Consider the following 15,546-nt stretch of genomic DNA (forward strand, 5'->3'; position numbering starts at 1 on the left):
TATACTCAGTAAATTCACGAAGGAACTCTCTCATGTTGCACCCATCTCATTGGGTATTATGGTAAACAAGGAATCTACATCCAGGGTCACAAAAATATATCTATCAAGTATATTACTGTTTGACCATGTATATAATTATGTCAGATACTTCTGTTGGTGCTTACAAATAATATTTTCTTGTTCCAGAAAAAAGCCTTTAGGCAAGGGCATGGTGTAGTGATGGGTATACCTGTTGCTAACACCTAAGCAAATATTGTAACGCACATCTCGGAGCACATCTCGGAATGTAGATTTATTCTATCAGCTTTGAATATATATGTGGAAAATGTTATGTTCTATTGGCGCTTTGTTGACTTGTTCTTGATATGGCAAGGTGATGAAATCTTGTTTAATGATTTATTTGATTATATTTCTGAGACAGCTACATTTTTAAAGTTTAAGAAAATTATCTCTAGTACAAGAATAGATTTTTTTAGATGTCACCATTTTTAAGAACAGGCGTGGCTGAATAAAAACAATGTTGCATAAGAAACCTGTAAAACACAATTCATATTTAAACCAAAATAGTATGCACCCACATTTTACATTTAATAACGTCATACATAATCAAATGATGAGAGTAGTGAGACTAAATACTACTGATAATGTGATGAATACTCAATTAGAAAAAATGTTCACTGATTTTAATAATAGAGTATGCTGAGTCTACTAGAACTATTTGTAATGAAGTTAAATTAAGCGTGATTCCATAGCGAAGCCCACACTTTTTTAATAACCTATCACGTAGTAAGGGGTCACAACCACAACATAACACACTTGGATGCATGTTATCTGTCAGAAAAATACCCCTCAAGTTAGACATATTATAGGCAAACACTGGCACTTACTTCAGAATGTACTTGAAGTAAATTCTGTGCATCCATCACAACCTCTATTTGGTTACAGAAAATGACTGAATTTGAAACAATTACATTTTAAAGACCAGCCTTCTACGCAAACTTATTTTCAGAGTGTGCAAAAAGGCACATTAAATGTGGAAGAAGTATGTTGTAGCTATATTAATACAGATAACACTCTTTTACATCCAGCAGATGGTTCTGTGGTTATACTTAAAGCATTTGGTAACTGTAATACAATGAATTTAGTTTATGTGGCAAAATGTGTGTCATGCAATGCTTACTATGTTGGTAAAACAAATCAAAAATTGAAACAGCGTATCAGCATTCATGTATCTGAGGTAAATAGGCATGTTCTAACCAACGCCCTTTATAAACATATTTAGAAAATGGGCATACTCATACATTTAAATTTTGTATACTAAAGTGTTTTACACCATAACCTGCAGGGAGGGGATATTGTTCACACTATTGAAATGTTTGAATACTACTGGATATTGTGATTGACAGCCCATGTCACCCAGGATTAAATGGCTATGTCTTCCTTAAACCTCTTTTGAAGGAACTACATAAGTGAGTATAGCTATAAAAATATTTACAGTGAATACCTATTGTGTCTTTTGGCTTATCCCGGTTAGGGGTCGCCACAGCGGAACTCCAATCCACTAATGTTTGGTAGTGGATTTTTACGGGCTGAGTTACCATTCCTGACGCACAACCTTCAATGAAGGCACGCCCATTCACGCATGCCTGCACACAGAAGATGCTCTAGCTGAGAATCGAATGGGACGTCTTGCTGTGAGGCGACAACGCTACCGCAGCACCACTACCGTGAGTTTAAATTGTAATAAGTGACCTTTTACTTTTTTGTCAGCAATTTATTGCTATTTTATTATTTTATCATGCTTTTGAATCGTGCTATTTTTAACATGTAACAAAGTTATCATGTGATTTTAACATGTGACTAAGTTATCATGTGATTTTGAAATCTTTAATTGCTGCAACAAATGACAAAAAATTCACGAAAGGCGTGAATACAACTGAAATAAAATCCTGAACAAAAACAACATGCCAAAAAATAACGGACTTCACTGAAATGGTCGCACCTTGCAAAAACAGTTGACTTTTTTAGTAACCACACAAGTAATTGAGCGCTTTCATCCACAGGAATGTGGACTTCATCAGAATACTTGTCATTAATTAATTACATCTATTTAAATGCTGTTTTGGCGCCAAAATACAAATTCTACCAATTAAAATATATTTTATATATTTAAACTATATTTATATATAAAAAAAAAAAAATATATATATATATATATATATATATATATATCGTAAATATTCATTCATCTCAATGTGCATATTAGATATCTTTCAAGATATAAAACATAAAATTATTACAAAAAATATTATATAAAAAGTATTTATACATAATAATTTGTCAAAAATTAATATGATCATTGTCCTAATATCCTATTCTTAAGACTTCTGTTTTCCCAATGTAGTAACAAGGACAGGCCATACACTTAGCCATATATACGACACCTTTAGAATTGCAGTTCCCCTGTATAAAGGTGATCTTAGTTTTATTAACAAGGAAGATCATAATGTCAGGATTATGCAACCCGATAAGGGTGGGGGTAGGGTGGGGTTGTGATTTATGATACTCTGGAATATGTTGCCAAAATATTTGAGATTCTACAAACATCAGGAAATTATGAAACAGTTTCTGTCAACGAAATACAGGTGGCATATAAGCATACTGACATGTATATAGAAGAGTTTTTGTTAGATAATCGTATTACTAATGAAGTTTATAATTTTCTGAAGATGGCGCATCCGGTTATGGCCACCATAGTTTGCATACCCAAGATACATAAGAGTGTCACCGACCCACCCTTTCGACCAATCATATTGGGTAGTCGTTCCAAAACATTTCCTTTGGGAGTAGCCATTTTACAAATGGTTAAAACACATATATGGGACTATCACACATATGGTGAAGGATTCATGGAGTTTTCTAAGCAACCTCACTTCCAATGTATGGAAAGAAGGGTTATATTACATCATGTATTCCTAAACAATTGGGCTTAGATGGGTTCTGCAATAGCATTACACATTATACTAATTTAGAATGGGATTTTTGTTGCCCTCATCCTGGAAATGTCGTCTATTGTGCTTGATAACTTCATTTTGAAGGAGAGTATTACAGGCAGACCAGAGGTGTGGCCATGGGGGCAGCTTGTGCCCCCATGTTTGCAAATCTGGTCAAGTTGGACTGGGAGATCACTCATGTTTTTCAGAGCAGATTTTATAAGCACATTAGACATTATTCCAGGTTTTTGGACGATATTTTTCTATTATGGGATGGCCCCTATGACACTTGGTGAGTTTATGGATTATATTAATAACTCAAGTACATTTTTGCGATTTACATATAAGTGTAATACCAGGGGAATAGCATATTTGGACACTTTTATTTCCAATACTAGTTATGGGTTTAAGTCCAACATACATAGAAAGGATACATTTTCGAACAGTTACCTGGAATACACAAGTAATCACCCCAGAAAAATTATGAGGAACATTTTTAAGGGGCAATGTATACGAGCTGCCCGGATGACCTCTGAGTATACAGATATGATTAAGGAAATGGAATCTATCTGGAATTTATTTAAGCAGAGGGGGTACCACATACACATGTTAAATGATGTTAAGAGATTCATCATTAGTGAATGGGGTAGAAAATATCCCCACATTTTGGGGAAACTTTTATCAGAAACTATTGTTGTGGAAAATGTAAATAATGATACTATCAAAGGGCATGTGTTTTGGAATATTCACCTTATGTCAATAAGGTCAAACAAATAATGGCCAACAATTGGAATATTTTGTTGGCAGACAATGATATAAGGAATATAGTGGGGTCAGCACCATCTTTTGTCTACAAAATGAGCAACAATTTAAAAAGAAAACTGGCACAAAATTTGGGTAATATATTACAAGATAAAAGACATACTAGAAAATGGGGCTGTTGTAGGCAATGTTTTGCCATATTAGAAGTCAAAGGGGTTGTGTTAGAAAATGTTAATAAAACTAAGGTCACATTTATACAGGGGAACTGCAATTCTAAAGGTGTCATATATATGGCTAAGTGTATGGCCTGTCCTTGTTACTACATTGGGAAAACAGAAAGAAGTCTTAAGAATAAGATATATGACCATCTATACAATATAACTAAAAAAGATAGGACCAATGCCCTGTATAGGCATATTGAGATGAAAGGGGAAGCGCATATATTTAAATTTGCAATACTGGAGCAGATTAAAATGGGTCCAAGAAGGGGTAACCTTAAGGTATTGCTAAGGTACAAGGAAACTAGGTGGCAGTTGTTAACTGATGCTTTATATTTTCCTGGCCTCAATGATTACATTACAATCAAACCTATCTTACAGATGCGTATATAGGAAAGATAGGAAAAAAATGTGGTACACAAAGGGATGAATTTGTTATGGTGTAATTTAATGGTGTTTTGTGATAGTGTAAGGCTTTTTGATACTAGGACAATGATCATATTAATTTTTGACAAATTATTATGTACAAATACTTTTTTATATAATATTTGTTGTAATACTTTTATATTTTATATGTTGAAAGATATCTAATATGCACATTGAGATGAATGAATTTTTACATATATATATATTTTTATATAGATATGGTTTAAATATATAAAATATATTTTAATTGGTAGAATTTGTATTTTGGCGCCAAAACAGCATATAAGTAGCTGTTATTAATTAATGACAAGTATTCTGATTGAAGTCCATATTCCTGTGGATGAAAGCGCTCAATTACTTGTGTGGTTAATAAAGAAGTTAACTGTTCTTGCAAGGTGCGACCATTTCAGTGAAGTCCATTATTTTTTGGCGTGTTTTTGTTCAGGATTTTATTTCACCTGCTACAATTGAGTGAGATTTGTTTGCCTGAGGAAGCCTGGTTAGATGGAAAGTTTTTACTTGCAACATTAAAAATTATTACTATTAAATATTTTGGACTTTGTTGGATCTTCCAGTCTGACATGCTTTCCTGTGGTTTTTGGTTTAATGAATGTATCATTTTTGGTAAAATACCACAGGATTTACCAGTTTGCTGACTGCTGTTTTTACAAGATCATCCAGACCATAATGGCAGGCATAATAACAAACATCCTCCTCTAAATTCCATAGTACATTTTTGACCAGAACATATAATCTTTTCTTCTTGGATTCACTGTCTCTAGCTATACTAAACAAAATAACACAGAGGTTTTAAATTGTCTTTTTTGATGTTTCTAATGGTTTTAATATTGTCTCTCACTCTGTTTTGTTTGAATGCATAAATAAATGACCTTATCACAAAAACAGTGAATGCATTTGAATTTGCCTCTCAGAGTGCACTCAGTCCACACACTAGAATGATTAATTATCCCCTGCTAAATATATTCAAGCTGGTATCCCCTAGGATCAATTCTAAAACTTCATCGTTTCAACTTGTTTGTTAATAATCTGTCCACATATTCTCATCCAATATGAGTATGATGTAACCCTTCTGTACTTTGTTAAATATGTCTCTCAAGTCTCTGGCTACTCACAGAAATGTTTCACGAAGATATGACAGAGGCTACTTAATTGCATTCTTCTTCTGTATGATAATAAAACCAGCCTCTGTTCTTCACTGGCACTGCCCTGGCCCTACTCCATCTCCTAGCCTATACATAACAAACATTCAGTAACGGTACAATGTTGAGGCAAAAGATGAAGTAAAATTACTAGGTGTTATCACAGATCACAAACTAAAATTTGAATTTTGCATTAAAATGAGTTACAAACAGTACAACCTTTCCTAAACAGTTATTCAAATATTACCCAACCCATTCATATCTTCTGCCTAGTTTACTAAATGATTGCACCATCTTTTGACAGCCACCTCACTGTTCAGGAGTCCAGATCTAAGTTTTGACATTCCAGACAGAAGCATTAATGTAATAGAGACCCCATGTAGGCATGAGCTCTTAATAATAAGGAGGCGGGAAATAGACATGCTGCAGTTTCAGAGGCTTACTTGCAAGTGTCCAGACCTTCTAGGTCACATAACCCATACCCCAAGTAAGTCTGCATTCTTACAGATTTTCTTCATCCCACTTTTACTAGAAAAAGAAGAAATATCTATCTTTTAGACTAAATATTTGGTAAACAGGTGAACTGGACCTCTGAAGACACTTTTCAGTCATGATATAGAAAAAATGAACAACATATACCATAGCACAATATATACAAAGAACACTAAACAGTGATACTTCATAGAAAGAAATATAAAATGCTACTTAATACTACTTGAGGCAATATCTTCAAAAATGAAATTCTATAATACGTTCCCTAGAAATGACTGAAATTATAACTCTACACTATACTAGTGAATAATGAGACAGTGCACAACAATGAAGGAAACCCAAAATGAATGAAATTCATTTTAACTATAAATAAGGTATACTGTGTGCTATTACTGCATTTAAGGAGTTCTGCTCGGTGTGATTAACAACTGCTGTGTCAGCATATGAAACGTGCATAAATATTCTCAAAAGTCAATTGATCTAATGTAAAAAGTAACAATTATCTGGGTAAAATAAGATACTATATAGGCAGAACTTTATGCTAATTGCATAATTTTATAACAGTGCTTAAAGTAGTGTTCTGAAATTATGCTCTTCCTGTAGAAGTAACATTGCTAGATATGTCCATATATTTTGCATGAGCTACTATTTGACACATGAACAAAAGTGTCTACTGCAAATTACAGAAATCAGATGAACACAAAAAGCTCATTCACAGGTCAGTGCTCTAATCTTTGTGGTTCAGTGACTGAAGATCTCTTTCAATCAGATGACTTCTAACATCATGCAACGTGCAGGTTTACTCACCCACTGTGTGAGAAGGTTCCTTCTGAGGAGTCAGGAATGATGGCAATGCTTGCTGAGCTTTATGTTTACTTAAAGAAAGGCTATCAAGCCATATGTTATATTTCACTTCAAGGGAACAGGTATTTTGAATCTAGAAAAAAACATGTTAAGTATCAAATATCTTGCAAACATTTTAAATAAAAGACAAAAAGATATAACTATATGCTATGATTTACTTCAAGAGGCAACTCCATATAATGACCTTTTATTGTATCAGTCCTCTCTGAGTATGTTGAACAGCCATTTATATAGTTCAGATCCTTCCCTTTTATACTCTTTATGATCATAAACTATACAGCCGCTTTATCTAAGCTGCTTCCTTCCATCCTCAATTTCTTATACTTTGTATCATTGAAGCAGATTCTACAATGCATCATTAAGCTTTGGATGTCATCAAGACTAAATCATAATTAATGCATTCGCTGTTACACAAGGATTTTCCAACTAAGAAAACATAGTGTTACCTTTACTTATTGCTCTGTAACACAGATAACATATGGGATGCTAATTACTAAACTAATTCCAAAACACGATTAGATCACAATGAATGCATTCTTCTTTAGACAATAACATTTTACCACTGTATGTATTTGAACCTTATTCTGCTTCGTCTGTTAATGATTTATAACACAGATTACCTTGGCTGAGTAGTTCTTATTCTCCAATTTACACAGCCTAATCTACTTTGAAAAATGAGCAGCCCGAATACACCTATTTTGTCATTCATTTCTTTTCTTAACAATATCTTTATTGTTTATATAAAAAGTTATTCATTCTCTGTCATTTTGACCATGTCAGTATGTGCTGGTTGGTGTACATTTTGTGTGTGTGTGTGTGTGTGTTTATCCTGACATCTCCCTGAAACACTCATGATCTCGCAACTCTGCAGAAAAGAGAACACCACATACAATGAATCACTGCTAGCAAAAAAACACAAACTTATAGATAGAGAGGTGCAATGTATTGCTGGACATCAGCAAGATACAGATGGCGCACTTCACTAACTTGCTGTGCAATTCCTACTATCCTAACACCCTAACCCACACCAGAGTTAATTATCTAGAGCTTGCTACACTTTTCTGTCAAATGGGATTAGATTAAATGTGCTTTAGATTACATTTTTAGATATTTCGTGATTATCTGAAATGAGTTTTAGATCAAACCTAACACACCCATACATGAATATAAATATATATGGCTTTGGGGGTTGGTATAAGAGTTAAGGTGTTATCCTTATTGACACAAGGTGCAGGGTTTGATTCTCAAATAAGATAACTGGCTAGGCTTAAAATGGATCTCAAGGGCAGTTAGCCTTGTACTAAGCTATGAACCTGAACATATGTATATGTATAGAGAAAGAAGGAGATAAATAGATACATGGGATGCATATAATTTGTCAACAAACAAGACAATGGGGAGTGTGGAATTTGCCTTTTCCCACTGTAGTGAGATCTCAGAGTTGGTATATACAGTTAACAGGGGTTGTGAAAAAAGTATGCTTTTTTGTTTTTCTTTTTTATGGATTGACATTCAAAAAATAATGCTTGACCTGTTGCAGTTCAATATTTTGAGTGTTCGACTATCTGTAATACACATGAGTGTGCTGTTCAGTTTACTGACTGTTCAGTTCTTTGACAAAGTGACCTGCAGGTTAATTTGGGTGAATGTTCGTTTTTAGTGAACAATCTTTTTGCAGGATGTCTGTTTTGTTGAAAAAGGTAAGGGGTTTGAATTAGAGGGTGTGTACGTGTGTTTGCAGATTAGGGTTAGAGTAAGGGTTAGCTAAGGGGAAAGATTTTATTTATTTATTTATTTGGCATTTGCTTGCCGGGAAAGTCTGATTGGGCATAAACCCCCATTTTCAAATGAGGCCCATGGAGAAAAGCTTCAACATTAATTGTTCAATTAGTAAACTACATAATATTTTAAGTAAAGTATTAGCATATAGATTTACTACAAATGTGTGTGTGAATGTTTGTGGGGTAGGGTTAGAGTAAGGGCTAGGCATGTGGATAGCTTTGGTGCTTTTTCTGTGTATTTGTATATAGTGAGTAAAGTGGTGCAGGGCCCTGAATGTATGGAAGCAGCTTCCTTTTAGCAACCTAGATATGAAAGTGCAATACAAAGCCAGACCACAGAATTTCTGGTTTAATATTGTTCTCTAGCAAATGTGTATACTCTACATACATCGGGTCTTTAGCTTATATGCGCTCTATATGCATCAAGACTGCCCCCATCAAAAACCTATGTCTGACATGGTTATCCTAAAGAAAAAAAAAAAATAAAAGAAGGAAACCTCACAAAACGCACACACAAATACAAACTGACAATACATAAAACATTATCATCGTCATCATCAATCAATGTCGTCAGCTGTCACCATCTCTCTTCAGTTCCACTCTTATATCTTCTTTGACAGTCATGCCTCACTGACACAGGTCTTCTCTCACACAGTCCATCCATCTCTTTGCTGGATGCTCTTATTTCTTCTTGCCTTTGTCCTGTCTGTCCCAAATCTTCTTCACCATATTGTCTTCTGCTTTACTGCACATGTGCTCAAACCACGGTAAACTGTTCTCTTTGACCTTGGCTATTTCCAAAAGAAGGGAGAAAGACTAAAAAGACAACATTGAGGTTATGTATCTACCATAACCATAGATCCATGTTGTCTTTTTTCCATCTGTTTCAATCTATGGGCTATAGGAAACATCTCAGATCTGAAGCTGTCCATATTCAGAATCTTGAGACTCATACATCCGCAACCTCTACTCATAAGCCCCTACTGTTACAACTGCTCCTCAGACTGAGTTTGCTTCATGGGAAAATCCCTGAACCACCACAAAACCTAATTCAAATGAAGAAAATGGAGTCAAGGAAGAGTGGACCACTGAAATGGCTCTTCCTGTGCAGACTTCAAGGGCAGACCCCTAAGGTTGATTGGGAGCACTCAATAGAAAAAATATGATTTGGAGGAGGCATGGAGGAAGGGATGAGTGAGAAGGACAGACAAACAAAACGGATCTGTTGGTATGGTAGACACATAACCTCAATGTTGTCTTTTTAAGCTGGTCTCAACCTTTGGACAGAGTCCCTTGTCAATAAAAACCTAAGGGAGGCCCTAGGAGAGAACATTCCACAAGATGTTGGACAAGAAGCTTTAGACCTAAACTGTACATCCAGTTTGTAATGGGAAACAAATGTAGGAGTGTTAGACCAGGTAGCTGCAGCACAAAATATCAATAAAAGCCTGCAAAAAAAGCCAGTTGAGGTAGCTGTTGCCTTTGTGGAATAATCTTTAGGGTTTGCAGATAAAGGAATTCATTTCAAGGAGTATGCAAAGGAAATACAATCAGAAAGCCATTTGAATACAAACAGTTGGTCAGATTTTCTTAAACTTTTGGTTCTGTCCAGATAGAATCTAATCTGTCTATGAACCTCCAAACAATGAAGCAAATATTCTCCTTTGTTACTGAAACTTGGAAAGAAAACCAGCAAATGAATGGGTTGCTTTAAAATTGATTTAGAAGCAACATTGGGCAGAAATAATGGATTAGTCTTTAAGGTGAGACTATCTTTATGAACAATTAAGTAAGGAGGTATGGAAGATACTGCCTAAAATTCCGATACCCTTCTGGCTAACATGATGACCACCACAGAGAGTTTTCTATAACAAAAAGTTTAAGGAAAATGCAGCTGAAGGTTCAAAGGGAGGTCTAGAAAGGATTTAGAGCAGCACAGGAAGGTCCTAAGGAGGTATTGTGTCTCAGGCTGGTGGACATAACAAGAAGGTGCCTCTCAAGAAGGCCTTAGAAAGCTTGACAGCCACCACAGGTGTATTAGTCCTGCCAACATGAAAGTTAGGAATTTCAGCCAGTTGTTTCTTAATAGCTGATTAACTAACACCAGACTGAAAAAGATTAACTTAAGACCAGATTAAGAAAAATCAGCCAAAAAGCCAAAATGATAAAGAATTCACGCTCTTTGCAGAATACTAAATAGAAAATTATTTCCATTTACTGGCATAAAACTTCCTGGTAGAGGGTTTTTGATATGAAGAAAGTATGTGAGCAACTCTTGTAGAGAGCATGGGATTCATGCCCATCACCAGAATTAGAGAAACCATGCATTTAAGTTAAGGAAGCAAGGATTTGGAGCAATAATCCCACAGGATGAGAAATCAGATCTGGAACCAGATCCAGCACCCAGGATGGGTGAAGGAGAGGCTAAAATGAGGAAACTAAACCTACTGGGAACAGACTGGGGCAATGAGGATGACTGTCACTCTGCAATGGGCTTCCTTCTGAAGAAACTTGATTATCAAGGGCATCATGGGATAGACTTAGGGGAGATATGGGGGCCAAGCTGAAATGCCTGTAATACTAGAAGGACCACGTTCATTTCCAAGACAATGATATAAAGATTGGCCTCGTATCTTGACTAGGTACTTTGGGCAGTTGTCCCTTTAGAGGCACTGGGAACTAACGATAGGAGGCACAATGACAGGGCACTTCTATGGGCTAGACTTGTAAAGGCCTAAGGGCCATTAGCCTAGTACACACCTATGAACCTATGAATCTATGAAATTCCTCACCTCCACCTCTGAAGAGAAGCTCCTGTTGTCAACATGGCCTGGGGATGGGGAAGAACAAATGGCCACCCTGTTGTGACCAGCGGGGATTCCAACCACCATCAAATGAAATGGTGACATACACACCTGTCTGAAGAACTAGAAAGTCCATGGGATGAGTCACATAGACCACTGAAATGCAAGTGTCTACTATAAAACCCTCAAGTGTAATCTTGCAAGATTTACAAGGCAAACAGAAGCTGTCATGTGATCAAGGAGATGACGTATTAAAGGGGAAGAGGACCCGTGAACCTGTAGAATGTGAGAAGCCTGTAGAATAAGTAAATTTAGCCTTACAAATGATAGCCTAGCTATCTGAGAGACCATATCAAAATGGCACCAAAAAATACTAACACTTGAAATGGTTTCAGGCTGGACTTTTTGTGATTCACTGTTATGCCCAAGGACAGACACAGCTTGAGTAAAAAATTTCTGGCTTTGATGAGGGATGCATTCATGGAAGTGGTCAGCAGCCAATCATCCAGGTAAGAAGACCTGGAAGCCTTGCAGCATAAGCCAGTCTGCCAGTACTGCAATGCATTTGGTGACCACCTAAGGTGCTGTGGTAATATCAAAGGGCATAGCCTGAAACTGATAGATGGTCGGTCCCCACCCAAAAGTGGGGAAATCTCCTGGAGTGCCTCTATATTTGCAAGATAGTAGGCATCCTTGACATGTACTAAACACATCCAGTAGTCCTTCCTCAGAAGAGGTAGAATAGAATGCACCATGACCATATGGAATTTGGTCTGTTTGACAAAAATGATCAATTTGTGAGATGAGGAATGGGTCTGATATCCTTGTTTTCATTATGAACCAAAAAGAATCTGGCATATACCCTGGATTCTTGCAGATCTGTTGGGGCCTCTTGGATGACTCCGTTGCCGGCAGTTTTTGAATTTCACTGCTGCATCCCTTCTCTGGTGGTTTGGAATATCTGGAATCGAGTTTTGGGAATCTTTTGGGCTAAACAAAAAGGGAATGGTATAATCTCTGGTTATGACTAAATGTGTGAGGTGATGGCCTCCCAAGCTCTTGGGTTGAGAGCTAAGTGACCACCAAATGCCTCCAGTGAGCAGCAGTTGGGCAACCCTTCAGGGGTGCTGGAAGGTCCTCTAGGAGAAATCCCCATGGAATCACTGGTTTTGCAGACCACTCTGGCCCTGTTGGCAGCATTCATTATGGCCCCCTCCCCATACAGTAGGGAGATCCTTCACTAGGAGCATCCTGGAAAGGTTGCAGCATTTTGAAAAACTTGGTTCTTGCAGGATAACTGAGGGGTCAAGAAAAGAACTCCAACAACAGAAATCACATTTCTATTCTGTTCATTCCTAGTCAGCTTCTCCTTGACCTTCAGGCAAAAAAGGAAGAACAGTCAAAAGTTGCATTAACAAAGATCACTTTAAAATAGTCCTCAAAATTGCATGAGTGCATCTAGGCATGGCCGAGTTGGACAACAGCATCATGAAGACATCAAATATGGACTGCATAATAGACAATTAAACCTGCAGAGTCTTCTGATTCTCTCAAGGCTGTTGTTCCTTGACCACCTTTGGCACTTCAACAACCAGGTCTCACCGAAGCCTCATCAAATGGGCAAGATAATTCAGTGCACTCAAGGCAAAAGTGGCTGAAGTGTAGGTGCACCTGCCTAAATGGTCCAAGGCCTGAGACTTCCTATTGGGTGGAAGGACTGAGAAACTCTCCTCAGAGGTCCTTTTTAGTGACCGCCACAATTACAATTGCATCCACAGCTAGAACTTTACTCCAGTGAAGCCTGTCCTTAGATGGAGCCAAAATCTTGTCTAGCTTCATTGGGATTGGTTGAACCATGTTGGCTTCTCTCTAAACCCTCTGACACACCAGGTGTATAAGAAATCCCAGAGGGGGGACCACCCAGGATGTGGATGGGCCTGCGCTGAAGGCCTTCAGAAACAATGGTGCAGAGACTTCATTGGTTCAGCACCCACTCTGTCTTAACAATTCTGTCAAATTATCAAAGGAGGCATCATGGAGGGGGGATATGGGAGTGCCCCCCCTTAAATGAAGGTCAGTGTCCTTGGTGAAGGATTCCTCAGGGGAATCCAAATGCTTCCAATTGGACTTTTTCTTGCCATGTACCTCCAAAGGTGGGAAAGTGGGGTGCCCTGAGTGCACGGAAACCTGGAGATCTAAAGGTGCAGGCTGGTCTGGGGGTAACTGATGTAGATCTACAGGCACAGACTGGGCATATTGATGTGGATCTGAAGACACTGCTGAAGGCCCCATCTCTGAATGAGAGGGGGATCCTCTCTATGACACTGAAGGCCAAAACTGAAACCAGATGACTGGAACCACCACTTCTGAAATCCACATACCCAAGACAGACATTGGTGCCTGCCACTTACTTGATAGATTCTGAAGCCAAGACCAGAGCCAAACTGTCAAGAGCTGAAGCTCCCAAGGGCAAGGATGACTTCAAGATGCAGCAGTTTGAACCCGACCCAGGGGCACCAGCTCCAACAGACTGGCTCTGAAGAGCTCCCAGCATCAACAGCACGGAAGTGAAAAACTCCTAGGATGGTTTCTGGGCCTGAAGCAGCCAAGCCATTGGCGGTGGCATTGGGCAAGTCAGCATAGACCTGACAACCTAGAAACTGAAAGAGCAGAGTGAGGAGCAACAAGTATGGGAGTCGAAACCTCAGACCTTGGGCTTAAGTAGGAGGAGGAGATGATACAGAGTTAGATCTCAGCCTGCAGGAAGGCTTGCATCAATTTTTTAAATCCAAACCCTTGATGCTCCTAACTAACTTGGAAGACTTAAAGAAAACAACCACTGAAAATGGTTTTGATGATCTCTTGGTCAATATGATATCCAAAGAACTGATTCGAGAAGGGGCAAATCAGACTCCATGGGGAAAAGAGATGACCTCAGTGAAAACTTTGTGGGTATGATAGGGCAGAAGGGGGAATTGCAGTCTGCCCAGGAAAGCCGTAGGGTCCTTAGCCAAAAAGGGGCTACGTATGCTAAGAGTTAGGGAGTAAGAAGACTCCAATACAGGAAGGACCATAGATTTTGCCTTAGTCAGCATCAAAGGACTCAAAGGTGTAACAGATAGAAGGGCCGAAGGTTGGTGTACCTTTGACTCTAGCAAATCCTCTGAAGATGAGGAGGGTCATTTCAGACCCTCTCACTCTTTTTCATGGGACTTAGCCTCTTTTTCTTTAGACTGATCTTTCTCCAGCATGTAAGACTTCTTACTCAGGATGTAAGAGGAGGGAAAAGCAGAAGACAGTTTGAGAATTCCCTTAACCACTAGTTTAACTCATGTCTCATTAACTCATTTAATCCTGAACAGCAGGAGGCTAATTAACATCTTTGTTTTCTGAGATCTTCTAAGCCAGGAAACTACTTGCTTCCTGAGAGATTTTCTACCAAATCCTTTAGTGAAAACGCACTTCATTAGAATTATAATAACTGATAAATTGTATGAGTTACAAAACATGTAAAATATATTTCTTTGTCTCTTTTGATGACAAAGGGCTATACAATGGTATTCATATTAAAGATCTGTCTGTCAGTCTGTAGATGCTGATTTTATATAACAGATTCATGAAAAAAATGTAGTTTGTTTGTAAAACACTAATGTTATGAAAAAACAAAATATTATATTTCTGTAAGTGTGCAATAAAGATCCAAGATGTCAGTCAGGGGAATTGTTCAATTGTTCAATAACTTTCTAATTATGTACGAGAAGAGGGGAAGCATACTGCTGTTTTCTGATATTGCTGAATCTATGCAAACCATGCATATAATAATTTCACAATATTTCACAACAGTATTAATTTACAAAGTAATTTGTGTTAAATGGCATGTATCAGTGGCAACACTGTGTTTCTAAATGTTTTGTATAACATGGCACCATTTGTTCACCTGTAGGTTACACATCTTTTATTAAATTAATCCAGCAATGAAAATATAGATAATAATCATAACAGCTTCAGGAAAAGAGCATTTATATCTCAAAATGTCTTCATAGTAC

The 15,546-nt window shown here is 37.5% G+C and overlaps 1 protein-coding gene across 2 annotated transcripts in view; it reads right to left on the reverse strand.

The window, feature by feature from the left end:
- Positions 1 to 15,546, reverse strand: part of CFAP74 (cilia and flagella associated protein 74) — a 3,161,205-nt gene that overhangs the window by 290,413 nt on the left and 2,855,246 nt on the right. For both annotated transcript variants that reach the window (XM_044062943.1, XM_044062944.1), the window contains exon 33: positions 6,859 to 6,988. In XM_044062943.1, the coding sequence (XP_043918878.1) occupies positions 6,859 to 6,988 (130 nt within the window). The remainder of the gene's footprint in view (positions 1 to 6,858; positions 6,989 to 15,546) is intronic.

The sequence above is a fragment of the Protopterus annectens genome, chromosome 2.part1 (assembly GCF_019279795.1).
Source record: "Protopterus annectens isolate FY-2018-M chromosome 2.part1, PAN1.0, whole genome shotgun sequence".
NCBI lineage: Eukaryota > Metazoa > Chordata > Ceratodontiformes > Protopteridae > Protopterus > Protopterus annectens.